Source organism: Lissotriton helveticus, chromosome 11, assembly GCF_964261635.1.
Source record: "Lissotriton helveticus chromosome 11, aLisHel1.1, whole genome shotgun sequence".
Lineage (NCBI taxonomy): Eukaryota > Metazoa > Chordata > Amphibia > Caudata > Salamandridae > Lissotriton > Lissotriton helveticus.
Genome location: NC_136072.1, coordinates 201,767,401 through 201,794,684, shown reverse-complemented (window position 1 = coordinate 201,794,684; position 27,284 = coordinate 201,767,401). Strand labels below are relative to the sequence as shown.

The following is a 27,284-nucleotide window of genomic DNA, read 5'->3' as shown; positions in this document are numbered from 1 at the left end:
GGCTGGAAGCACTAACCTCTACCAGTGGGGCAGGTAATTGGTTCTGCCTCTGACAGCCCATCTTCAGTGAAATTAAACAGTTTGCTAGTAGTTTTTTCTTATTTTCATTTTTTGATTCATGAACTGCCTTTCATGGCCATTTTTGGGTAATGCCTAACTGACTATTACGCTTCGCTAGGTCCTATGGGCAGGTGCTTCTTTTTATCTGCATCCCGATTCCTCAAAGCAATTTTTAAAATAATTCTTAATTTTGTTTATTTATTTTTTCTTGAATTTTTAAAAATTTGTAAGGGAATTTTGTTGTGCTTTGTTTTCAACGTTAATATTTTTTTTTGCCGCTTCAACATATCATGCAATTAATTAGGAAAATACCTGCTACTTTTGAAATAAGCATGTACAGGCTTCTAAGTAAACCGTATTCCAATCTGACACATTAGTGTTTTATTGAGCTTTTACAGTTAACCCCTCCCAAGTTAAAAACACACTTTTTCACAGTAATAAATTCAAATGTTTCGATAAGGGAAAGGAGCATGAGGAACACGAAAAATACATAAAAATCCCTCCAATCTGTTATAGCCTGAGAGGGAATTCCCTGGTCTTCTAGTTTTCAGACCCAAGATGGGTCTGTTGAATATTAAGTAACATTGCTTTTATGTTGCTTTCCTTGGCACTTAGCATGTAGACAGTGCTATGTTTTGGGCATGTGAGAACTGAACAGGAAAAAAAAATAATAATGTGGAGTATAACAATGATAAAGGAACACACTTAGCGATGGTATTTGGAAAAATGAGGGACGCTTGAGTGTTGTACAATAGAAAAGGCAATATGATGCTAATATAAGCTCTCAAAAGCAACCTCAGATTAATGGTAATGTTACTTCAATTTTTAGCACCTAGGTGTGGGATAGTTTGAAGCTCCTACTATCTACAAAGCATTATTAATTTATAATTTATACTGAATAAGTTTGCATATCATAGTTTAATGTATATTTATTGGAAATGGAATTGTACTACATCCCTCTTATAGCTTTGGATTCCACAGACACTCAACATTGACCAAGATAGAGAATGAGTAGTATGCACTATACAGTGGCAGAGTGAAGTATCCCATCTTTACCATAATAGCGAATATAGACACTGGCATCCTCGAACCCACAAGAGGGTCCAATTGATGACAGCTCAAATGACAATTCCAAGGTTTTACAATGTCAAGTTTGTCAACGCTGCAATATTTTGGGACAATGATCGACATAGTATGCCATCTGGACTGGGATCTACCTATTAAAAAGAAATGGAGGTTACAGGTGAAGTACTGGAAGGAAATTTTGAATAACCAGCGGGATTTGTATCACAATTACAGATTCCTCCATTAAGCCCTCATCTCTCAGGCAGCTGAGAAGACCTTTGTAATTAGGCTGGGACTACCACACTGGTTGCTTGGAGGACATTCTAAAAACTAGGCTCCGCTTTGAGTCCTACTGGCAAACAGGTATGCAGGGGGCTTTGCAGGGATCTTTTCAAGAATTGGCATACATTGTGATAAGTAAATTCATCAAGCTGTAAGCCAGCTAAGTGTAAAAAGGTTGGGGAATATTACTAATAGTTTAAGGACGTGTGATGAATGTTTGGTGTCAATCTAACTTGGAAATAGCACATAATAAATTTGAATACTTTATAAAATATAATTATTTGTTTCTGTAAATATTCCGGGGTTCTGGGTGATATTCTTCTATACCCCCTGCAGATGTTAGAGCTTTTCTGACATGTTTGCTTGCCTTCTAACACCCCTACTCCACCTGAACATCACTCAGAGGGAGAAGTGGGAGACAAATGCCAGTTTTTCTTTTCTCCCAAAAAAGTCTGTTTCCTTTTGGGGCTGAAATCTACCAGATGTGACACCTAAAATATTGGGTTAGTATGAAATTGTGTTCTTGTGACAGATATTTGTAGATCTTTAAGCCAAGACTCGGAGAATCAAACAAATATTGCAGCTATCAAAGAAATGGGACGAAAGGTCTCTTCGTGAGACTTTGACCTCTCAGCTCTCTTAAAAGAGATGTGGACCATGTGCATGCAATTAATCCTCCACAGAAGCAGGCACAGAAGATCTACCTGTTCCATCAATATGCCTCTACTAACACACATGGAACGGCCATGAAAAATGGAACTACTGACAATCGACTTGCAAGCACCGTGAAGTGGCTTCATGCCAAAAGCCAGCACTTTACAAAGCACTTTAATAAAAAATATATATACATTTACTTGGTTTTATAATACCCACGTCCTTCCAATGCACTTCCTCTATCTTAATTTATTCATTTGACTTGTCACTACTGATACCTAATATTAGTAATTTGTATGTATGACTTTTATGATCTCAGTACTTATTGTAAGATTTTTAACGAATCAAACAATACATATTTTTATTCTATTCTAAGGACGCCGATGATGATAATAATACCACCCAAGCGCAAAACCACAAATACCAAGGCAAAAAGTAAAAAATTGTGATATATGTGATGGATTGCTTATATGCTGCATGGCATTTCACGTCCTTGGCCCAGTGGCCTACTTTCATTTATCAAAATTATGTTCACTACTTACTTACGTACCTTATGAAACTCGGCCAGCAAATCCTTGGCAAAGAAAACATCAAGGAATTTGCAGAAAGAAGGAAATAATTAAAACCTTAACTATAATCAAGAAGTAGGTAGGTAATACATGTAATTAGTATTCTATGACTAACTTACAGATTTTCCTTTGCGAAAGAGGAGCTGGTTGCCTGCCAGCGTGAAGTAGCGTGTTTTCCAGCGTTTGATGAATTTCCATCGAATCTGCTTCTCTTTAAGCTTGCCTTCAATCAAAGGCTGCCCTCCTTGATGAACCACTGAAAAGACACCAAACGTGTCCAGATGCATTTACTGCTTTTTCGGAAGCTCATTCGTTTTTTCACATTTACACGTGTTTAAAACATATACAAAAACATCTGACAAACAAAAATATTCAAAACGAGTTTACATAAATTGCATATGGATTTTTGTCATAAATGAAAGCAACAAAATTCGAAGAAACGGACCAATATAAAAATCATGAATGTATTTTTAAATAAATTAAATACTGTACGTTTCTAGTGAGAGACTGTAATGTTTGTATTTCTCCCACAGGACACACAGAGACAGGTTAGTGTCTGTAACTCAGGTTTATTAAATTATTTCAATAGGTTGCGAGCTAAGGGCGCCGAGCGTCTAACTGTGTCCAGCTCCGGTCGCCAACTGCCGTTCCTAGCGTTCGCGCCTTTCCTTTTCCGTCTACTGCGCATGCGCGCCTATCCGCTCTAGTCTAGTGCGTGCCGCGTCATCGCGTATACGCGCATAGACTAGAGCGCATACCACATATCTCCCCCCTTTAATGAAAACGAGGTTAAGACGTCCCCCCCCGAAGGGTTGAGTGTCCTTCAACTGTGAAAGTGTCTTAGTGGGGCACCATAGGGGGCAGCAACAAACTAGTGTCCTTCCATCTCAAAGTCTCTATAACGAGAGGGCACGATAACTGCCCTTCCGCTGCGGGTGTGTCTTACCGGCATGTTCTCTACCTCTTCTGTCTCTCCTCGGGACACCCCAGCTTCTCTCGCCTCTGCTCTCTGCTCTGCATTCGCCTGTACATCACTGCCGTCGGAGGTCCTGGCTCCCCGGACTTCCGCTTCACTGTCATCACCTGCACCTTCTTCGTGGTTGTCTGTGCCGTGCTCCGAGAGGGCTCTGGCCTCCTGGTGATTCATGCAACTCTCTCCCTCCTCAGCCTTGGGCCAGACTAATATTTTGTTGACTCTGGCCATGCGGTCTTGCGACCAGACCTTTCCGTCACTGAGGAGAGCCGCCCTACCGCGCACCTCCTTGACTTGTAGCGGCTGGCTGAATTTACTTTCGCCTTTCTTTTGCAGAGTGGGGAGTTTGATCCTAACCCACTCCCCTTCTTCCAACGCCGTGTCCTTCGTGCTGCGTCGCTTGTCATAGTGGGCTGCATAGATCTTCTGGGCCTTCTCCAGATTGTGTTGCACCACCGCTGGGGACCACTTGCTGGTGATGGTCTTCTCCCTCCATGCTACATTGTCCCGGGTGAAGGGATATCGTCCCCTTAGCACTTGGAACGGACTATACCCCACCACTGAGGGCGTTATCCGGTAGGCCCATAGCATGTTCATTACTTCCACCTCCCAGTCTTTTCCTTGCGATATGGCTGCATGAATGGAGCCCATGAGCACCCTGTTAAACCTTTCGACCTGGCCGTTGCAAGCTGGATGGTACACAGCCGTGTGTTTCACCTCGATCCCATTCCTCTTCATGTATCTCCTCCACTTGTCCGATACAAATTGCGGTCCATTGTCACTGAGAATGGATTTGGGTATTCCCTCTCTGAGGAACACCGAGGTTAGGAACTTAAGGATCGTCTCCGTGTCCATCGACTCTTGTATGTCCACTTCCGGCCATTTGGAATACTTGTCAATTATCACACAGATGTACTTATTCACACCTCTGCTGTCCAGCACAGGCCCCAGAATGTCTATGGCCACCTCTTCCCAGGGGCCTTGCGGGGTGTCGAACTTCCCCAGAGCTGGTCTGAGTGGGCGGAGCACCTTATCCGCTCCTTGGCACTGTCCGCACTCCCGCACTTGCCTCTCAATGTGGGTATCCATTCCTGGCCACCAATACATCTGCTTGACCAACGCCTTGGTTTTCACAATGCCCAAATGCCCCTCATGGAGCAATTTCAGCAGCCTGGGTATCAGTGTCACTGGGGGCACCACTTTCTCTCCTCTGTACAAGAATATCCCCGAGTCACTCAGGGACAATTCTTCTCTTATTTCATAGAATCGTCGCACCCCCTCCGTGAGCTTCTTCTTGTCCGGCCACCCCACGGTAAGGTGTTTCCTTACTTCCATCTTTTCCTCATCGAGCTCTGCCATTCCTGTGCACTGATCGACATTTCGTGATCCTCCATGCTGGCAACCATCTCCTCTGTGTCCGGGGTCTCACCCGGCGCCTCCTCCATTGCTGCTGCCCGGCTGAGGTAATTAGCTACCTTGTTCTGCGTTCCTGGCAGATATTCTACATCCTATGTATAGTCTAGCAACTTCAAGGTCATTTTCGCTATTCTCGGGGTGGCGGTGTCATGGCCCGATGATGTCAACACTTTGATGAGTGGCTTGTGATCCGTTTGAAGTCTGAATCTCGTGCCCCATATGAACTGACGAAACTTGCTCAACGCCCACGTGACCGTACCACAGAGACTGGGATCCCTATCAGCATAAGACATTTCTATAAGTTATATTAAACCCACTTGTATTTTACACTACTAAATTTTATGATGCATTTAATTGGGCCAAACAGGTTAATTTCAGCGAAAAACAGCTGACTCGTTGAACGTGCAGGGTTGAGATCTTAATTCTAGTTCTACAGCTGTGTGTTGTGCACACAATTAATTAATTTCGTCGGCTACTTGTGCTCACAGAATGGGTTTTCTATTTTAGATTTGCACGTCAACAAATTTACAAATGTTGAATGCATCATAGTGGGTGAATTTGTGTATATATATATATATATATATATATTTATAGACACCAGTTGGCCGATTCAGAATCCCATTGGTGCTCATAAAGCAAACTTACAAACGCAAATGGCTAGAACTACTCCTGAAAGGCATTCACAAAAGAGGGCCTTAAAGTCATGAATCCTTTTACTGTCACATAGTATTAACCCACAACTATTGAACATGTGTAATCCCCTGCAATGTGTGAGGAGTGGGTGCTGCATTGTGTGGTTTAGCTTGGAAAGTTTAAAAACATCAGCAAACATGCAGGCTTGTTGGTATTCCTATACTGTTCTCTGAACCTTTCCCACACTGGATATGATTAAGTAATACTCCTTACAAGGGCAGGACTCAGGGGCATATTATCAAGGGGCTTTATCTCCGCTTTTTTGGCTTTAAAAGCCAAGAAAGCGGAGATAAAATTATCTCCCTATTACCAAGCTGTCGCTAACACCAGTTAGCGACAGCTAATAGGAGATAGTGACCATCTTGGGCTCCGCTTTGCATGTCAGTGATATTTATCACTAATGACATGCAAAGTGGGCGTGCCAAGATGTTAGCGACTGAAAACAGTTGCTAACATCGCTATCTCCTATTACCAACTTTTGGAGATATTCGCGCTAAGCGCGAATATCTCCAAAAGCTAACACTTGCCCAGGAGCAGTTCTTAGCCATGTTATCCAATGGGAGGTGGATAACATGGCTAAGAGCATTTGCTCGATAATGCATGAATATCGCTGACTTTTCAGCGATATTCATGCATTGCGGCCGTTTTTTATCGCATTTGCGATAAACCTTGCTAATAGCAAGGTTTATCTGCGATAAAAATCGCCGATTTGCGGCGATAATTTTTGTCTCTAAGCAAGTTAGAGACAAAAATTATCTCTATTGGTTGGTAATATGCCCCTCAATCCTTAGTTACAAAAAATATACGTTAAGAGGCTTAACATTTTTCTGAGGAGGCCATTGCTGGTGTTGCCCAATGCTGCTGCTGTTCCCAATTCCCAGTCCTGATGATGATCCTCCATTGTACATAGGATCGAAACGCCGTCAACTGTTTGTGTAGTGACAAATAAATTGTCATTTAAATGTGTAAAACTACATGAGGCTAGCTAGTTGAATTTTTTGATTTGTTTACTAACGCCTCCTTCTTGAAATTGCCTGCAAACCCCTTTTTCCCTTGTGTTGTCATTTATGTTTTATATACTGGATACAGGACTGTATCCCACTTTGTAACTGTTCGCTTTAAATTCCTTTTTATCCGGAACATTGATTAAATTAGTGTCCGGCTGGATACTTGCTTACTTATAGTACAGATTGTTGTCTATAATTGTAATTTTTACCTTAACTGTCTATATTAAGGACCACTGTTGTTTTCTATATGTTCCCAAATACAAAGCTGCCTAGTTTTAATTCTCATCTTGCGTCATTTTCCCACCACCTTATATACACTCTGGGGGATATTTACAACAAAAGGTCAGAGCACTGTTTGCACCAAAATTGGTAATGTCGCACTCCAACATTTTTAAAAAGCAGGGATGCACTGTATTTACCAAATTATGGCGCACCCCTGTGTTTCCCCTAGCGCTGGCGCTTATAAAGCTGCCTAGCACCAGCGCAGGCACCCTTGTACCATGTTGCAAGGGTGCCTCGCCTCCAGGGGCGATTTCCTGCACATAAACAATCACGAAAGGCAAAAAACGAGGGGAAATTAATAATTTCTTCTCGTATCGCCAGTCTGAGATATTCGCTGGTCTTAGTTTTTGGCGCTGCCCCAGCTTTGTAAATATGGGACAGCGTAAAAAAGCCATGGGTGTAGCGGCGGCACGGCCACTGCAAAACCCATTGCATGCCACTTTCATGGTAAGTGAAGTGTGAAAAGGGACCTTTTTTACAAGGCAGCGTTAAGCCACGTTACGTGGCTTAATGCTGCTTTATAAATAAGAAGGGGAGATCTCCACCAGAACGTCGCTAAAAATGACGTTCAATCAATCAATCAATCACAGCATTTATATAGCGCGCTACTCACCCGGAGGGTCTCAAGGCGCTTGGGGGGGGGGGGGGGTCCGCTACTGCTCGAACAGCCAGGTCTTGAGCTGCTTCCTGAAGGCGAGGTGGTCTTGGGTCAGGCGGAGGTGGGTCGGGAGGGAGTTCCACGTCTTTGCGGCGAGGTAGGAGAAGGACCTTCCTCCTGTGGTGGCTCTTCGGATGCGGGGGACGGTGGCGAGGGCGTGGTTGGTTGATCGAAGCTGGCGTGTGGGAGTGTAGAAGTTGAGGCGGTTGTTGAGGTATCTTGCTCCTTGGTTGTGTAGGGCTTTGTGAGCGTGGGTGAGGAGTCGGAACGTGATTCTCTTGTTGACCGGGAGCCAGTGCAGGTCTCCCAGGTGTCCGGAGATGTGGCCGTGTCGGGAGATGTCCAGGATGAGCCTTGCTGAGGCGTTCTGGATTCGCTGGAGTCTCTTCTGGAGTCTGACAGTGGTTCCGGCGTAGAGGGCGTTGCCGTAGTCCAGTCCGCTGGTGACAAGGGCCTGGGTGACCGTCTTCCTGGTCTCGGTGGGGATCCACCGGAAGATCTTACGTAGCATGCGCAGGATGTTGAAGCATGAATAGGAGACGGCGTTGACTTGTCTGGTCATGGAGAGGGAGGAGTCCAGGATGAAGCCCAGGTTGCGTGCGTGGTCTGTTGGTTTGGGTGCGCTGCCCAGGGCAGGGGGCCACCAGGAGTCGTCCCAGGCAGAGGGCGAAGATCCTAGGATGAGGACTTCCGTCTTGTCTGAGTTCAGTTTCAGGCGGCTGTTCTTCATCCATTCGGCTACGTCTTTCATCCCCTACGTTCTGGTGGCGGTATCCCCTTTTAAATATACCCCTCTATTTCTTTCTGTTTCCTGTTAATCTGAGATGAAAAATAAGTCCAGGAGTCCTAAAATGCGCCTGAATCTACCTGCACAAATAAAGCACAGATAAGAGTAAGGGGGTCGTTTAACCCCGGGTGGGCTTTACGGTGGTAAAGCAATAGCTTAAGATAAATAGCAGGTTTATTTCAGTGTTTTTTGTCTTGCACAGATTTTGTATATTTGAATGTATTTCTGCATATCAGTCATAATGATTGACACCAAAACGTTCTTGCAGCCAATTCTGTCATTTTCGATGTTCTAGGATGAGGGGCTCCCTTTGAAGAACACCTATGAAGCAGTGCTTTACATGTACGTGTATGGAATGGGAAGGACAGATCCCTTTATAGCCACGTCATCTTACACAACTTGTGAGGAGTTTATGGTAATTACACACTTCGATTCAGTTTGCCAGTGTTTTTCTTTGGTTGCTAAAGATGTGTGTTTCAATCAAGTACCCCGATTAACTGCTCTGAGGGAAAACAGTGGTTGCTCTTGGACCTTACCTTCTATGGGATCTAAATCTATGAGGTGGGGAGACTTACTTACTTCGGCATTTTTCACTTTGAGTTAAAAAGAGATTACAAATTCATAACTATTGTAGAAAAGCACCCATCATAATTGGTAGGCTCTTGCCTGCTCAAAGAATTGTAGGTTCCTATGATCACTTAAATCCATCACTGTCAGTCTATAAGACTGACTTTTCTGAAGTAATTATTAATTGGTCATAATGTAAATGAACCTTAAATTCCTGAGTATTGCAACTGGGTTACATCCATGCAACACAACTGGATTTTTTGCTTTTTGGGTCACCCGGTTTTGGACTTTTTACTGTAGGTGAGTCTCACTACATGTGTCTCACCCACGGTGATCCCATGGCAAACGGACTGCACATGTTTACCACCAGTGTCCATCCTTTAAGATAAGGCTGCCGCGATGCAGTAAGGGTAAGGGGCACTTGGTTGGTTATATGCAAACACATGTGGACGAGTGCGCACTGCATGTAGGAGATTACTGTTGTGCATAGCACTGCACCAGGAATAAGCTTACCCAAACCCAGTGAACAAAGGAGGAAGCTCAGACCTCTGGAGCCAACACAGGAGGGAGTTCCTCTTTGAAAATCTATTGAGGAAGGCCCTGGCAGTGTTGTTAGAGAGGGGGCAACCTAAGGCCCCCAGAAGAGATTTCACTATTGACTCCTATATGACCCCATTTTGAACTGTCCCAGCATGCTATGCAGGACGATTGGGGCAGGGTGGAGAGGTGGTATTGGAGTCTAGAACCTTTCTCTCCCCTTTAAAAACTCATACACAAGGAGGAGACTCTCTTGCCTGGCGATTTTTCTCCACTTCACTGCTGGACCCTGGGACTGTCATTGAAAACTGGAAGTAAAATCCCCCTGACGACCACAAAGCACTAAGCACTTTGCCCAGTTGACCCTAGGACTAGTGGGTCTCCCCAGAGCCAGTGAGACTGGCCCCTTTACACTCTGGAGGAAAGCCCTGGACTTCAGCGCCAGAAGTCAAGACCAGGAGGAAGGGTGGCACAGGAAGCAAGGAGAACCAGTTCATTGAGAACTGCACCACTTTGGATGTGAGGAGGTCTGCTGCAACTGTCCCTGTTGGCTAGAGCTGACCACGAGTAGTAAAATGAGCCCAAGATCATTCAAATCAGCCCAACGGGGCTCAAGTTATTATAAGTGATAAAGCGTGTGGGGCTCTGCTGCTGTTTCTTAATCTACTCCCGCCGTGGGCTAGGACCCAGGGGTCAATGCAGGATTTATTTATTTTATTTTACCAGGGAGGGAGTGTGTTGATGGAGCCCTCTTCTAGTCTTCACTTTTCCCCCCTGGGGGCCCCAGTTCCCATGGGCCAAAACACTTGTACCAGGGGAGCATCGTAGAGCCCTCCCCCATGGCAGTGGCCTTGCCCAAATGCCAGTGCCTGGTGGGAGCAGTCAGTCACCCCAGAAGACAGCACCCTGCCTGAGGAAGAAGCTCCCAGCTTTCGGGGCTGCACAAAAAGGTGCTGACCATGCGGTGCTGACCATGCGGAGCTGGCGGGCGATGAGGGCTGGTCTCTCTCAGCTGCCCCTAACATTTGGGGACATGGGGTACCCGGGTGGCCTAGGCAACCTCAAATAAAAAGCAAAATGCTTTGTGGCACAAAGCCACATGACACAGAAAATGGAGCAGCTCTCCCTGGCACAGCAAGAGAGCTGCTCATACAATATTCACTCCTCCTGGAGGGGCCCCCCATAATGCCCTCTGGGGCTCTTCAATTTAGATAGGTTTTTCCACTCATGGTGGCCCCAGGATGGCAGGATCAACACCAACGAATTGCAGGAAGCATGTAGGGACTTCCCCTAAACAGTGTTTTTAAAGTACCCTTTGTCTATGGGGGTCAGAAAGCTAGGACCCCTCTGAAATGTTCTCAATTTTCAAGCACTTTGAATGCTGGAGCTTTTGCTCTACTACCTGGGAGTGCTGTTTTGCGAATTTTAAATGCTTTTTTGAGATAATAATGTTGACACTGATTATTGGTCACAGTTATGGGCCAGATGTACAAGAGTTTTTCGCGGTGGAAAACCGGAATGGACCCGTTTGCGCGCGCACAATAGGTCTGCCCCATTTACAAACCCTATTTTGTGACTCAGTAAGTTATTACCAACTCGCAAAATAGGGTTTCCAACTCGCTATTAGGAAGGGGCATGCCAAGGATGTCCCTCCCTAATAGCAACTCGCAGTTCAATGTACAACTGTTTTGCAACCGTTATTGCGGTCACAAAACACTCGCAGTTTACCACCAACTTCAAGTAGGTGGTAAGCCACTCACAAATGGGAAGGGGTCCCCACTTCCTCTTTGTGAATGGATGCAAAAATGTTTTTTAATCGCATGCAGTGGTCACACGGACCACTGGCTACTCTTAAAAAATCAAACAGAACCGTTTCATTTTTCTTGTTTAAATGCATCCCGTTTTCCTGCTTTATTTAAAAAGCAGTCACAGACATGATGGTCTGCTGACCACAGCAGGCCTCCATCCCTGGGAGAGCTAGCCATTCCCAATGGGGTTGAAAATTGCACCGGCGTCATGAATATTAATGAGGCTTGCAAATTGCAACCCATTATGAATTGCAAACAGTGTCTGCGACACTATTGTAAATGATAATTTGCAAGTCGGAAAATGACACAATTTGCGACTCGCAAAATGTAAGGGTCGTACATTTGGCCCTATATGTTTTTATCAACAATAATAAGTTCATTTATTCATGATTATTATCATTAATGATGATTGAATTTAGGTACAAAATGATGTCTTTAATATGTACTTTGTTCCTCTTGAACCTTTGATCAAGCCAACAGACTTACCTTATATGAGTGTATGACCACTTTGGAGAGTCAAAGGTGATGATGTAATGTCATCTATGGTATTTTCCATGCCAATGTATATATTTGTACATTACTGTGTAGTATTTAACAGTGTGTTGGTAATAAATGTACTTTTTTTTCTAAAGAAAAAGTACTGACTGGACCATATTTATAGAGTGCTATTATTGTGTGCCAGTGAAGAGTGATTACTAGCCCACGCCATTTCCCCTGAGTAGGCCTTGGAGTGCTCTGCCTCGCTACCCTGAAAGAGCCGAGAGCTACAAGAGGGTGCTTGGTTCCAAACAAGAATAATTGTGGACCTATTACTTGTACACACCATACACCTAATAACCCAATTTCCTACACTGAGTGAAGATGCCTAAATTCTGGGTTTTGTTGGGAGACAATAGCCCCACAACAATATTCAAATCTTCTGTGTCAACTTTCAAATGGTTGTTAGGATTAATATGAACTTGAATGAAGGCTTTTTTTGTTTTTTATTTTGAAGAAATCGCCTCTAGCTTCTAGTGTCCAAATTAACCTCACTCTCTCCCAAAGGAACTTAGGGGCTGATTACGATAGCAGTTGTATGAGTGTCCGACTGCCATCCTTGCCAGAATGGACCGGCCGACAGGTAGTCTGCAGTCCCGCCCACCAGATTATAATCCGACTGATGTGTAGGCAGTTGGAAACATGCCTTTTGCCATTGAGGCTTGTGCTGCAGCCTGGAAACGGTCAGCAACACAAGCCTTTATTGCAAAAGGCATGTTTACAAATATCCCTGCACCATGGGCCAGGCACAGCACGGCGCTTGGTACACAGGCCATGGATGTGCCCCCCGGGCCTCATAGCGGAGGCCCAGGTGATACTGGGGCCCTGTGCGGTGCCCCCAAATTCCCTTTCCGACAGCCTTTCTATGGCAGTCGGACCGCAATAGAAAGGCTGTTGTAAAGGGACATTGTAGTCCATATGGCGGTGCCTGAGCAGGCAGCGCCCCTATTGTAGAGACTATGATCCGTGATCCGGTTCGACAGGATCCTCGAGCCCATCGGAAGCGTCTTTTGGTCCCTCCAACTGATGCAGTCTGATTGACCACATCATAATGTGAAGCTCAGACCCCTCAGTTGGATGTCAGTAGGACTGCCACTGACAGGCCCATCAACATCCTAATCAGGGCCTAAGTGTTTGCAGTGGTTTTGCACTAAACTCAACGAAACACCCAATTGTAAAAGTTTAACAACCATGAAGAAGACTAGGCATTCTTTAAAAATGTAGCTTCAACGTTTTTTGTTCTCCATTTGTATGCCAGAATAGGACAAAACTGATATGCTCAATCATAGTAAACTTGAATATGCTTCTCACACATACAGTTGGTGTGGTTGAACTTTGGATATGATGGAACATTACATTCTGCATATACTCAGTCTCAGAAAGGAAATATATCAATATATCTGCAATATGTCTACAAAGTATCCTAGTGCATGCACATCCAATAATTCACGAGTACTTCATTATTTAAAAAACTGCGATGCTGCTTAGAAATGTCAGAGTGAAAGCTGAATTATTGGTACTTGAATAAACGTTATGTTATGCTCTACAGATATATAGAACACACTATCACCTGGGACAGTATCCTGGTGCTGAGAAGCTGTGAGTCTTCCCAAATCTAGGCCCTAGTGGGACTCCTCAAAAAGCCAGGTCTTCAGCTTCTTGTGGAATTTAAGGAATGAGGAGGAGGCTTGTATGATGTGTAGTGGCAAGACTTCAGGAGCAATGTTTGGCAATGCTCGACCACCAGATCTGTTTTTCAGTATACGTGAGATGTGTGCAAGTAGGAGCCCGTATGCGCTGAGGTATCTGGAAGGTTAGTGAAAGCAGATGTGATTGTTAATGTATGCTCGGCCACTGTTATGTAGCACCTTGAAAGAGTGGGTGAGGAGTTTGAGTTGTATTTGTTTGTGTAGGGGAGCCAGTGGAGCTCCTTCAGATGTGGTGTGATATGAGTGTGGCTTGAGAGGCGAGAAAGATTCTGGGTGCCGAATTCTGAATGTTTTTCAGTATTCTTTGAGTTTGTTGTTGCTGTCGGCATGGACAGTGTTCCCATAGTGCAGCTTGCTTGTGACAACGGAGTGTCTGACAGTTTTTCATGTGCTGATTAGGAACCATTTTAAAATCTTCCTCAGCCTTTCCAGGGTATGTAAGCATGTGGCGGTGATGACGCCGACTTGGATAGTCAAGCCAAGTTTACTGTCAAGGTCAATCCAGAGGTTCTGGGCATGGGTGGTGGGGGTGGGTGTCAGTCCTAGCACTGTTGGTCACTGGGTGGAGTCCCATGTAAAACTCCCTTCCCAAAGATCACGATGTCAGTCTTGTCAATGTTCAGCTTCATACAGCTGACTTTCACGCAGTGGTTAATTTTAGTTTTGCCAGCACCTGGGCAACGAGTGACGTTTTTGCTTGTTTGACTGCTGGCCAATAAGTACAAAACCTCTGCTATTCAGCCAGTTTCCAGGTAAATAGTGAAGCTCCTTGTTATTTGAACAGCATCTGGCCAAACAGTGAAGAATCTCTTCTATTTAGCCAATGGCCAGGTAAATAGTGTTTTTTCTGTCTTTTTGCACAGTCACCAGTCACAGTGCAGATTTGCTACTATTTAGCCATCGGCCGGGTAAATAGTAAAGTTTTTCTGCTATCTGCACAGCCGCCAGCCGAACAGAGCAGAACCCCTACCATTTAGCCAGAGGCCGGGTCATTAGTGTAAATTTTCTTAGCTATTTGCATACCCACCAGCCTTACAGTACAGAACATCTGCTTTTTAACCAGCGGGCAGGTAAATAGTGGAGCATTTCAGCTATTTGCACACTGTCAGCAAAACAGTGCAGAATCTCTAACATTCAGTCAGTGTCACAGTAAATAGTAAAGGTTTTCTGCTATTTTCACGGCCGCCAGCCAAACAGTACAGAATCTCTATTATTTAGCCAGCGGGTGGGTAAAAAGTGAAGAATCTCTGCTATTTTCAAGGCCACAAGCTAAATAGTAAATAATATCTACTATTTAGCCAGTGGCCAAGTAAATAGCAGAGCAAAACCACTATTTAACTGGTGGCCTGGTAAATAGTCACTACTATTTTGTGTTGTTAAAGTTATTGTGTGTTGTAATTTTGCTGCTTGATTGTTGTTTTAGTGAGTTGTTGTTATGCTATATTACGCTTTTATCATTGTTTGCTGCTGTAATTTTGTGTTGTGGCTTTGTTGTGCATCTCCTGTGTGTCACCTGCAGTTTAAATGTTAAAATATGGAAAATGTGTAACAAATTTGCCTCTGCCGAAAAACTGTTTACATTAGACAAAGGTTAAAGGTGTTTGCACTCATCCTGCAAATTTTGCAATCATAAACACTAAAAGATTTTCATGATCCGGCCCATGGTTTTGCTTTTAATTAGAAAAGGCATTCCCCAACCCGCTTAACCCTAGAGGGAACATTTCATCAGCAACCTAGATATTAACAGGGCCATGCAAAAGAGGCAAAAGTGAATGGCAAAGCTGTGCAACAATGCAAATCTATTATGCGTCACAGCACATTCTGTGGAGGCATGATCTCGCCATTTTGCCATTTTAACACCTTTTATGCAAACAAGTTCCCAATACTATGCGGAAAACAAAGGATTCTTGAGACAGAAAAAAGTAGATATTCATAGTTTGGAAAATATTGTTCATCAATAAATAATGATTGTGTTACTCATTGAAGCACAGGGACACCATATTATTAACTTTGTGCCTTTTAACTCCCAGAGTAAAATACTTTATATACAATATAATGTTGCACTGAGCAGAAAATACGCCTAGATGACATGCTTCATGTAATGAGAGGTGCAATGCAGAAGTTGTAAAAACAGTAAGTTCAAGAGCTCTTCTCAGGAGGCCACTACAGCTTGCACCACCCATTGCCCCTGTCAGTGCTGCCAAAGACATCATCAGCACTACTACTAACCATCACACTCCTACATGTATGATAATTTAGACTATTCCATGCCACCCAAATCTAGCAGAATGGCTTGGGCGGCAGGTTTATTAAAATATAAACACTGTGCTGTGCTCACCTCAAAATTAGACAAACACCACCACCATGTGGTTGAATGTCTTAGGTGCAAGTGTGGAGAATTAAGGGGCATATTAGCAACAAATAGCATTTTTTTTATCGCCAGGTATCGCCGGATATTATCGTAGAGATAACGTGCTATTAGCAAAGTTTAGCTCCAAAGCGATAAAATATCCAGCAATAGAGGCTCAATGCGTGAAAATCGCTGGAAATCCAGAGATATTCAGGCATCATCGCTAATTGGGACTTAACCTGAATATCCACCTCCCATTGGATATACAGGTTAAGAAGTGGTCTGAGAAGGTGTTAGTTTTTGGCGATAATCGCGCTTAGAGCGAGTTTTTTTATTGCTTCGCCTGGCTTGCTAATAGGTGATAGCTGAGTTAGCAACTGTTTTCTGTCGCTAACAGGTTGGGACTCCCACTTTGCATGTCATTAGTGATATTGAGTGGGCCCCAAACCTGTAGCCATGGCCTACAAGCTGTCGCTAACTGGTCTTAGCTACAGCTTGCTAATAGGGCGATAAAAATATTGCCGCTTTCGCGTGTAAAAGTCCAGCTAAAGCGGCGATATCGCCCTTGCTAATATGCCCCCAAGTTTTTGGGCGAGCACCAGAAACCATGGCTCAAATTAAACTCTGTGTGATACTCATTCTGCATATGCTAGTTATATTAAATAGTTGCTTGTTAGTTGGGCTCTATAGCTTTGACCTCTAGAAGCATCTCATTTTATAATGAAATAGTCCTGCAGAACAGTATTTTAATTTTTATCTAATGTAAGTGTCTCATTAGGAGGCACAGTTTCATTCAAGAACATCTGACCTTAAAAAGGGAAGTTAATTATTTCGAATTTCTATGTACTCTGAGTTCTCTCTTTAGATAAATGCTGTTTAGAGATAAGTGTCAGTGGTGCATTAAGAATTTACACAATGAAGCAAAACAATCTTGTGAAAAAGAAAGAACCGATTTTATCTCCCTGTCTGAACTCCATTTATGTATGGTATGGTTATTGTATGCTGCAGACAAAAGCCCTCCCTAGTCTATTAAACGAGGATAATAATACTATCTGGACAAAGGTTTCACCTCATTAATATTGGCGAGATGCTTGAATATAGTAATACATAACTGAAAATTCACACGTTATCCTTCATAAAGTGTTTTCCTCTGCACTACAGCAGGAGTGGTATATTTATTTTTGTGGTATTTGATATTTTCAGTTAGAAACAAATGTTTGTTTTGGAATTTCCAAATTACGCAGCAGTAGGTTGAATATGTGGTAAATGTGGTAAATCCATAATTAGAAAGAAAGTGCCCCAGTGGCAAAGCCATGTTTTTATTGGCCATGGGCATCCTTAATTATTTTCTCATTCAATGAAAGGCAAAACATGGTAAATGTGATTGTTTTAACTTCAGCTGCATCAAACACTTCCCTTAGGTCAGTGCCAATGTTAGGTTTAAGCCATTGTGAATGGGTTCACATGCTGACAATAATAAGATAGGTTCCTGCCCACTCGGTTAGGCTGAACTTTGTAGAAGTCCGTGTCCACACATGCAAATCCTCAAAGACAATGTACAACCCTCACACGTCCACAGCCCGCACATTAGTGTCAAAAGTATTACTTAAAAAAAAACTAAAAATATACATTTATTTTATGCGTGGGTGGAATGTGCAGCATCTGCTGGTGGGATTACCAAGGGGTGGGCTTTTTTCTTTGCTGTCAAGAACACTTTAAATAACCCCTGCACTCTCCATTGAAAGAGCGTCAGCAGAGGGACTGCAGGAATATAATAGAATGTATGAGAAGCTGTCTTCTCTAAATTTCATAAAGTGAAGAGAACCAGATGTGCTAATACAAACCTGGAATCCATCAAGTGACCCATAAACTACATCAGGAAAAAGTGTGGCTAACTGGCTGAATGGAGAGAATTCTGCCACCCGCCTGTAGTTCACAATTTCGAATTCCAGCAGAGCTGACTCACTTTTTCATTCTTCAACAGTCAATTACATGAGTACCATTGAAACCTTTTACAGAAAAATCCTTTTTCACAATGGGATGAAATGGCAAACTCTTTGGTAGAAATCCGTGTTTAAATCCTTCAGTTTCCAATCCGAGAAATAATTTACAGAGGTGTTATTGTACAATAATTGTGTTGCTGGCCTGCAAGGCTTCACCGTATAATTGTGTGGTAGAAGGAATATAGCATGTTACTACGCATGCTATTACATCGCGTTCTTACAACGCTGTTGTTACAACGACCGCGTTGTTAGATCGCGATACCTTTACATCGCAAGTCATTAGATAGACTTGCCGTATGGGGCGCGCTGGACTTAGGAATAGTATAATTTACTTTTCCAACTCCAGCGTGTGCAACAGTAGGGAAGGTGTTGGTCTAATGGCTTGCGAGGTAAAGGTATTGCATACTAACAATGACCGTGTTGTAAAGGCACCGCGATGTAATGGCAGCGTTGTAAACGCTGTTTCCTGGTAGGAGTTAATGCAAGTCGTAACGTTCACTTTCAGCAGAGTGTCTCCGCTTCCCTGTTGGGTGAATGTAAGAACTTGTACCATTAGTTAGGTGGTGAGAACACACCTCAAATAATAATCAAAGTCCTTGTCAGAGTGAACTACAAAAGTCACAAAATTAACCTCTGCTTAACCTCTTCCGTGCTCATGACGAGCTCAGCTCGTCATGAGTCACGGTGCCGCTGTGCTCATGACGAGCTGAGCTCGTCATGACACGTGCGGCGCTCACACGCGGGGATAATTCCCCTGCTGTGCTGAGCGTTCTATTGAAACGGGCGTGGTCATGACGAGCTCAGCTCAACATGAGCACAGCGCCACCATGCTGCGTGTCGAGCTGAGCTCGTCACGAGCACCGCGGCACTGCAGCACTGCGTGTGCCCCCCCTGCCCCCAGCACAGCGGGGAATTTAGCCCCGCGGGGAAGGGGCTAACCCTCTGGTAGCTTGGCACAAAAGCAGTCAGGCTTAATTTAGAGACATTGTGTAAAGTATTTATGCTGCACACAGACAGTAATAACAGTGCTACCTCTAATGTGGGTCTATCTCACAATTTCCACAGGTATACACACACATGCCTTGAGACTCAAGCCAGAGTTTGAGATTAGTGGAATGCAGAATTCTGACAGCAAAGTTTATCACAGTCCTTTTGATTTCAGTAGATTTTTTGGGGAGAATATTCTCACCACAACTAGTAAAGTTTTTACAGGTTTTTTTCTGTGATCGTGCAACACTGAACCAAAGTAAAATTTAGAGTTACATACTGTAAGTGTAAGCTATTTTCTAGTGATGACCATTGCTGTTTTATAGCAACAAAAAGCAGTGTTTGTATTTAATCTACAATCAAACTAGCACTAGCTATGTATGTAATCTGGCCTACATCTTTTTGACATTAGAATTAAATTACTGAAATAAAAAAAAAGAATTATTCAGTGTCACCTCTGGCTGTTTGCGTACAGCACACACATGTTTACCTTCATCTGGAAGACAAACTCCCACAACCAAAGTCCCTCTTGCGTTGGTGCATTGCTGCTACTGATGAGTATCCCACAATGGCCTTCTTCACAATGGCATTTTGCAAATGCCAGCTGAAAAGTCACTTGAACCACCTACAACTTTTGCCGCTCGGCCCAAGGTAAATGTGATTACTTTCTGTGCCTTTGCTGATTTTGAGTCTGGCCAGAAACATCTTTAGCTTTCTCACCAGCCTTAAGTTATCAAAAGAAATCAAAAAAATTATAGATAGATATTTACATATATGAAGAGGCTTCTACTGGTATGAAGATTGACCCGTTAAATTGTCGTTCACATTTTGCTTCCATCCACCGCAGTATTCCATTCACCACAGAAATGGGTTAGCCCACTTCCGCTATTGGCTCTGACTTGTGCTCTATGAGTGGCTTTATATTTCCTAACCACATATCTATATCCACCTAAAAAGAAGCAGGGCTGGTAGGCTAATACATTACTTTGCCATTGCATTTTCTTTCCATTTTTTATAACTTTTTACTTTTAGTCATCTTTGTGTCTTTAAAATATACCTCCAGATTACCATAATTCAAATAGCATAGGGCTGTTACTTTGCACAAATAAGAACCCTAATTTTTTGTGATGTGATTTAAAACTAAAAAGGGTTTCTGTACATTTTCTAAGTGCACTGCTAGAAAGCACCTTTACTGTTTAGTGGAAGCATCTGGCCGCACATTTAGGTAGAAGCATTTTTTTGTCATATACTTCCAATAAAAATTAATATAAATAGCATTTATCTAACTTGCCAAAGTAGGACTTGATTTTATTGCCACTTACTTATTTTATTCTTTGAGATATTAGTCTTCATTAATGTATTTAGGTCTTGCCTGCCGACAGCTCATGTGCTGTCTGCTGGAAGGGGTATTGTTTACAATAAAGGGCTTGGTGCCTGCCCATTGCTTATCATTTCTTGGCTTCATTGTCACTCTATTTTGTTGCCTCCTACTTGGTTAGAGCCCCAGTGATGCAACACTTTTCATAAATGTGGCCCTCCGTATGCAGAATTCACTTATCATTCTTAAAATGCACTTGTAAACTCGCTGATCTTGCCTATTCACATACTTCCTGCTATGCTCATGCTTTACCTTAACCTGAAACAAGTATGGTGCTTTACTAATCAGCAGACACTGCTGTTTCCTTAAAATCTACAGTTTGCAGTTCATACATCGGGCACTTTGTATTTCACTGCTATAATTTAATCTGTGTGCAAATATCCTGCACATTTGATCACGTGCCCTGTTGAACATCAGTAAAAATGCTGTTTAATTTCTAATGCTACATGCATATGTTGAGCCTTTTCTCATCAGAACTGAACTTCTTAGTGCAAAGTAAAAAATTAAATGCATTGAAAGAATTCCACGAATCTGCTTGCCGGAAGCATCAAAACAAGCTTAATACAACCATCTGAGCAGCACAACACAACTCAATGCCACACAAATGCTTCACAATTCCACTCCACTCTACTCCACTCCACAGAATGCCACTCAATTACACTCAACTCCATTCCACACCACCCCACTCCATGCCACATAATTCCACTGCACTTAGTTTTATGCCACACAATTCCACTCCACTCCACTTCATTCCACATCAGACAATTACACTCCATTGCACTCCCACTCCATGCTACACAATTCCACTTCACTCCACCCCAGTCCCCTCCATTCTACACAATGTCACACAAATCCTTCCCACTCCACTTAACGCCAGAACATGACACTTCCCTTCATCCACTCCACTCCATGCTACACAATACCACACAATTCCACTCCACTCAATGCCACAGAAACCACACAATTCCCCATCACTCCATTCCACTCTACACCAATCAATGTCACACAATGCCACACAATTTCACCCCACTCCACTTCACACCACACAAAGCCACACAATCCCACTCCACTCCTCCCTTCTCCACACTGCACCTCTCCACACAATGGCAGACATACCCACCCCACCCCACATAATGCCACACAAATCCACTCCATTCCATGCCACATAATTCCATTCAATGTCACTTCACTCCGTGACACACTACGTAATACAATTCCACTTGCTGCACTCCGTGCCACATAATTCCACTCCACTCCACTCACCTCACCTCAACACCACAGAACGGCTCACAATTCCACTCCATTCGACTCAGCTCTACACCACACTAGTCCATTCCACTCAACTCAAATCCACACCACAAAATACCACACAACTCCACTCCACTTCACTCATTTCCACTCCACATCACACAATTGTACCCCACTCCACAGAATGCCACACATTTTCACTCCACTCCATGCCACACAATTTCACACAATTCCACCCAATTCCACCCCACTCAATTCTACTCCACTCAAATCCTCTCCACTCCAAGCCACACAATTACCTTGCACTCCTCTCCACTCCACTCCACTCCATGGCACACAATGCCACTTCAGTCCAATTCACTCAACTCCCCTCCGCTTCGATCTACTTCACTTCATGCCACACAATGCCACAACATTCTACCACTCCACGCCACACAATGTCACTCCACTCCATGCCACACAATGCCACTCCACTCCATGCCACACAATGCCACTTCACTAGACATATAACCTCTCCTCTCCTGTCCACACAATACCACTCCACTCCATGCCACGCAATACAATTCCACTTGCTGCACTCCGTGCCACATAATTCCACTCCACTCACCTCACCTCAACACCACAGAACGGCTCACAATTCCACTCCATTCGACTCAGCTCTACACCACACTAGTCCATTCCACTCAACTCAAATCCACACCACAAAATACCACACAACTCCACTCCACTTCACTCATTTCCACTCCACATCACACAATTGTACCCCACTCCACAGAATGCCACACATTTTCACTCCACTCCATGCCACACAATTTCACACAATTCCACCCCACTCAATTCTACTCCACTCAAATCCTCTCCACTCCAAGCCACACAATTATCTTGCACTCCTCTCCACTCCACTCCACTCCACGGCACACAATGCCACTTCAGTCCTATTCACTCAACTCCCCTCCGCTTCGATCTACTTCACTTCTTGCCACACAATGCCACAACATTCTACCACTCCACGCCACACAATGTCACTCCACTCCATGCCACTCCACTCCATGTCACACAATGCCACTTCACTAGACATATAACCTCTCCTCTCCTGTCCACACAATACCACTCCACTCCATGCCACGCAATATCACTTGACTCCACTCCACACAAGGCCCCTTGACTCCATGCCACAGAATGCCATTCTGCTCCATGCCTTTCAGTGCCACTCCACCCAGGCCGCACAGTACCACTCCACTCAACATAATGCCACCCCACAATACACAAGGCCACTCCACTCAACGCCATGCCACTCCATGCCACTCCACCAAAACCAATAGATCTCACATAGGTGAGACCTATTGACCTTGCCAAAGTTTGTTTAAATATACGTTTGAGCTGTGAGTGAACAAATGTGTATTTTAAAAAGACTTTGGGGTTGATTCTGTGTGCCCTTGTGATACCAGCAGTAACTCCTGTTACCACCTATAATATAATTTCGAGTAATACATCGTAATTTCGAGTAATGAGCTTTTTCTGCACAGTAAAAACTGTGCCCATACATTTTCCCAGGTTCATTTTGACCCAATTAGCATCACAATCCTCATTTAATGTCCCTTTTAAAGGAGACATCTCTTCTTCTGAGGCACTCGCAATTGCAAGCTAAACAATCAAATCGGATTTTATTTTGGAAAAAAAATGTTAATGGAAACAAGAAACTTTATTTGCTCGTTAGACTGCACCGTTTGGGGAAATATAAATTCCTGAGTCGGCCATGACGGTCAAACCCGCCATACATTATTTCCTGCTGAACAGTGACGCTCATCGGAGAGATGAAAGCCCTCGCTGACAATGCAGATGGAACATGCATCCTTCTGATTACACAGATGTTACGAGGACTATCATTTGGACAGCTGGGGCACCCCCACAAACTCCGTTAAAGTCTTGACCTTGACAAGCAAACAGATGTGACATGAAAGGAAAGCATTCACCGACACGCCGGCCTTTTGTTTTGAACAGTCACGGCGATGTAAAGACATTTGTAAATTCTGCTTGCTGAAGAATGTTTCGAAAAATTGAAAGAATGCTATACTAAGGAACCCAAACTAAAAAATACAACTATTAATTAAATTGTGTTTCACTTTCTCCTCAGTGTTGCTTTAAGGAAAAGCTAGTCTACTTTAGGAACAATTCTTTTTTTAAAGAAGTAACTGCAAAAAGTCCCAAAAATAGAAGAATGAAAATGGTGCATTTTAATCAAAACAGTGTCCATGCAGATTTTGCTTTACTGAAAAAGAAAGGGTAAAATATTGCAGCCAGAACATGGCAATTTATAGCCCATCAACCCTAATTACTCTGCTCAGCTAGGCTCCTCCTAGTACTTCATTACATGAGGTGTGTCCACCTCTTCCCCAAGTATCCCATGAACTATCTCGAAGTACAACACTCCCCCACCCCGCTCTGACATGCATCCAAGGCACAGTTCCACAGGTACGGGATTAATGGAGGAGGACCCCAAAGTTGTCTATGATAACGCAAGGGTAGCCAGAACTTAATTGAACCCACTCAGGGAGGATTTGAGACCAAAGGGCATCACTTTGAACTTCCAAAAGGCATTCCAGCATGAGACTTGCGGTGATCTGGATCGACACAAAGGTGAAGAGAGGCAGCCTACAAATCTAAGGCAGCCAATCACTCTTTTGATCAGATCAAGGGAATGATTCAAGATGGAGTGTCCATCTTGAATTGCGGCATGTAGAGAAAATAATAAAAACAAGGCATTTTCCCCACACCTTCATGGTGTCACAGTCCCTTCATCTCACAACAGCTGCACAATCCCCAATATAGCCCAGCCGCCACAAGAGGAGCAGACCCGCCCACAAATCACTGGTACAGAGCCATGTTCAGTCGTCTCATAGGATCCCTATGACTTCCTCAGGCAAACACACTCTCCACAATCATCAGTTCCACAGCCGCAGGAATGCAGAAAACCATGTAACATGAAACAGGCAAAATGTCAGCCTTGAAGGAGAGAGGAAGCAGCTTGTACTTGGAGTCAGGCCACAAAAGTAGAAGAAGAAACACGGGCCAAAGAGACAGCAGAAGCCATAAAACAGGCAGGGTATGCACCTTGAAACAACCCTATAGAAACTAAGCTCTACCAGAACCACAGGAAAGGCCAGGGAGAAAAAGAATGCAGGGTCCTGGTTCAGCATAAGCCTTGAGGAGTTTCGTCACCAACAGGAAAACAGAATCTCATTCAGTGATGGGCAGGTGAGGTCAACCGACAATATGTGCCCTGTTATGAAGGTAGAGACATGAACAAGTGAGGAAAATAACGGGTACGACCCACTGACCTAGATTTGAAAATGGATTCTCAACAGCAAGCCCAAGATCAACTGTTACTATTCACAGCACCTAGACTCCTCAGCGAGTGACTTGCAGCACTATACAATCTGAGAACTGTCTAGTTTAGACCAAAGCCAAGCACAGTACCTGCATTAATGAAACAAGAAAGGTGACTTGCAGCCAGAACTTAGAAGGCAAAGCCAAGAATATCCCAATGACAGTCCACCGTCTCCATCAGAATTAGACTCCTCAGCCAAATATACGATCTCGGAATGGCGAACGACTCCAAAGAGGGCAAAGAGACGAGAAAAGGGCTATCTGAAAAGACGGCATGTCACACCATATTATAAGAAAGCTTACACCAAGACTATATGAGTTCGGGAGGCAGAGGCCATTAATCTGGGACACAAAGGTGACAAACCTCCAAGGGAAAATGCAGAAACTCATTCGTGGTTTACATGTAGACTTAAGTTGTGCATATATCATGGGCACACTATAATCAATAATGGTGTACAGAAAGCAAGGCGGCAGCTAGGAGCCTGACTGCATGTGGCATGCTTTGCAGCCAAGGCCCCACTGCACATTGCAACTTTGTACATCCTTCTAAACACACAGACTGCAACCTCACTGTCATGAGAGAACTGACAGATGCACAAAATGGTAATGGATACCCTGCAAAGAACAGCCAACAAAGTCCAGAAAAAGAAGGTCTTGCACTATAGTAGGATAGAAGGCAGGCAGAGAGAGCTGTAAAACCTATATCAGCTAGCCGAATGTCCCAATAGAAGTCCATATTGGCCTACCCACAAGAGGCCATGCACAAAGAGAAACGTGAATTGTGTAGCCGCAACCATGAGGGAACAGCAACAATAAACATGGTGACTGGAAACGAATGGGAACAGCAAGAGGACACTATGGTGATGATGCGGACGGAGAGTCAGGGAGGAGCTCCAAAGCAGAAGGTGATGTGGCAATAAAAGTCAGAGAGCAGCCCCAAAGTAAGTGGCTGAAAAGCAGGTAATGCCATGTGAAGGGGGAAATGGACAGCACTGCCTGGAAATAGAACTAAACAGACAACAAGTTTGGTTTGAGACCCTGGGGCGAAGAAAGGCAAGAGGGAAAACACAATAATGAAACCCATCTCCCACAAAGAGGTAGGTCAGGTAATACCTGAGCACCTTTACATATCATCCTGCAAACTTGACCCTTTAGAGAAGCCGTAAACAGAACTTTGACACACAGCAATGTTGACACTTAACTGGGGTCGCACCCACTGTTCCTGTTATTGCTCATAGCCAGCAGTGGTGACAGTGAAAACATTTGCATGCTCCATTTCTTAGGGGAAATATCAGGTTCAGACCCTATTGTGCATGCTACCCAACATGCCACTGCCCTCCAGGGGCTCACAGGAGGTTCATAGCTGACCAGACCGAAGCTGCCTGCTCCCAGAACAAACTGATAGGATGGACAGTAGCAGCTCCTGGAGGGAGTGCTGCAGGGGGGATGGGCGGGCGGGGGATGGTCACAGTGGGGGGTAGTAAACTCCATCTTAAGGCCAAACGGAGTTCAGTTAATAAATAAACAAATAAAACAAATGTCATTGCACGCGCTGCAATGCAGCGATGCAGTGCACGCTATGAAATTTGTTTTCTTTATTAACTGAACTCTGTTCTGCCTTAAGCGGAGTTTACTACCCCCACCCTGCCCCTCCCCCGCCCGCCCCTGCAGCACTCCCTCTAGGAGCCGCTACTGAGGATGGTCAAATCTTACCAAACACGAGTTCTCCACAAATGGAAGAGATGTAAGCATTGAGCATTGGATCATTGAAGATGAAGCACACTCATACATAAGGTAGAATCTCTATCCTCTCATTTACAAAGTGAAACAAGCATTAGAAATTCCAATACATTTTGCCTTTTCAGGCAATGTTTGTTGTTGACATCATCTATGCAACAATTGACTACATTATAATCAGTTACCCTATCAAGTGGTGTTTTAAAAAGTGTATCAGTTTCATTCATTTATTACTTCATTTGATCAAATTCCCCATTCTGTCAACATCCTTATAAAGCAGTGTGTCAGGTGCTTAAAGCAGCATCCAAAGAGAAAGACAATAGCAGTGCAGCACCGCTCATCCCTGAGTGCTTCATGTTGAGATATGTTGATGTAGTCAGTCTTGTCAGAATGTTAGCTTTGTACCGTCACACTAGTTCTTCCAGATAGTCAATAACGATATTATAGATACCTTTCCTGCAGCTGCCCAGGGGGAAACGTGAAGAGGATCTGCCCACTGAGTACTTTGGCAGCTTCTAAAGTGTGTGATTTTTCCCCCCCAGGAGCATCAACAAACTATGCTTTCAAGTCGAAAGATCCTGGAGGATACA

At 43.8% G+C, this 27,284-nt stretch overlaps 1 protein-coding gene across 1 annotated transcript in view; it reads right to left on the bottom strand.

Annotated features, from left to right (window-relative positions):
- VEPH1 (ventricular zone expressed PH domain containing 1) overlaps positions 1–27,284 on the bottom strand; it is a 1,476,213-nt gene that overhangs the window by 88,718 nt on the left and 1,360,211 nt on the right. Inside the window, 1 exon segment of the mRNA XM_078667132.1 lies at positions 2,750–2,886. Coding sequence (XP_078523258.1) covers positions 2,750–2,886 — 137 coding nt within the window.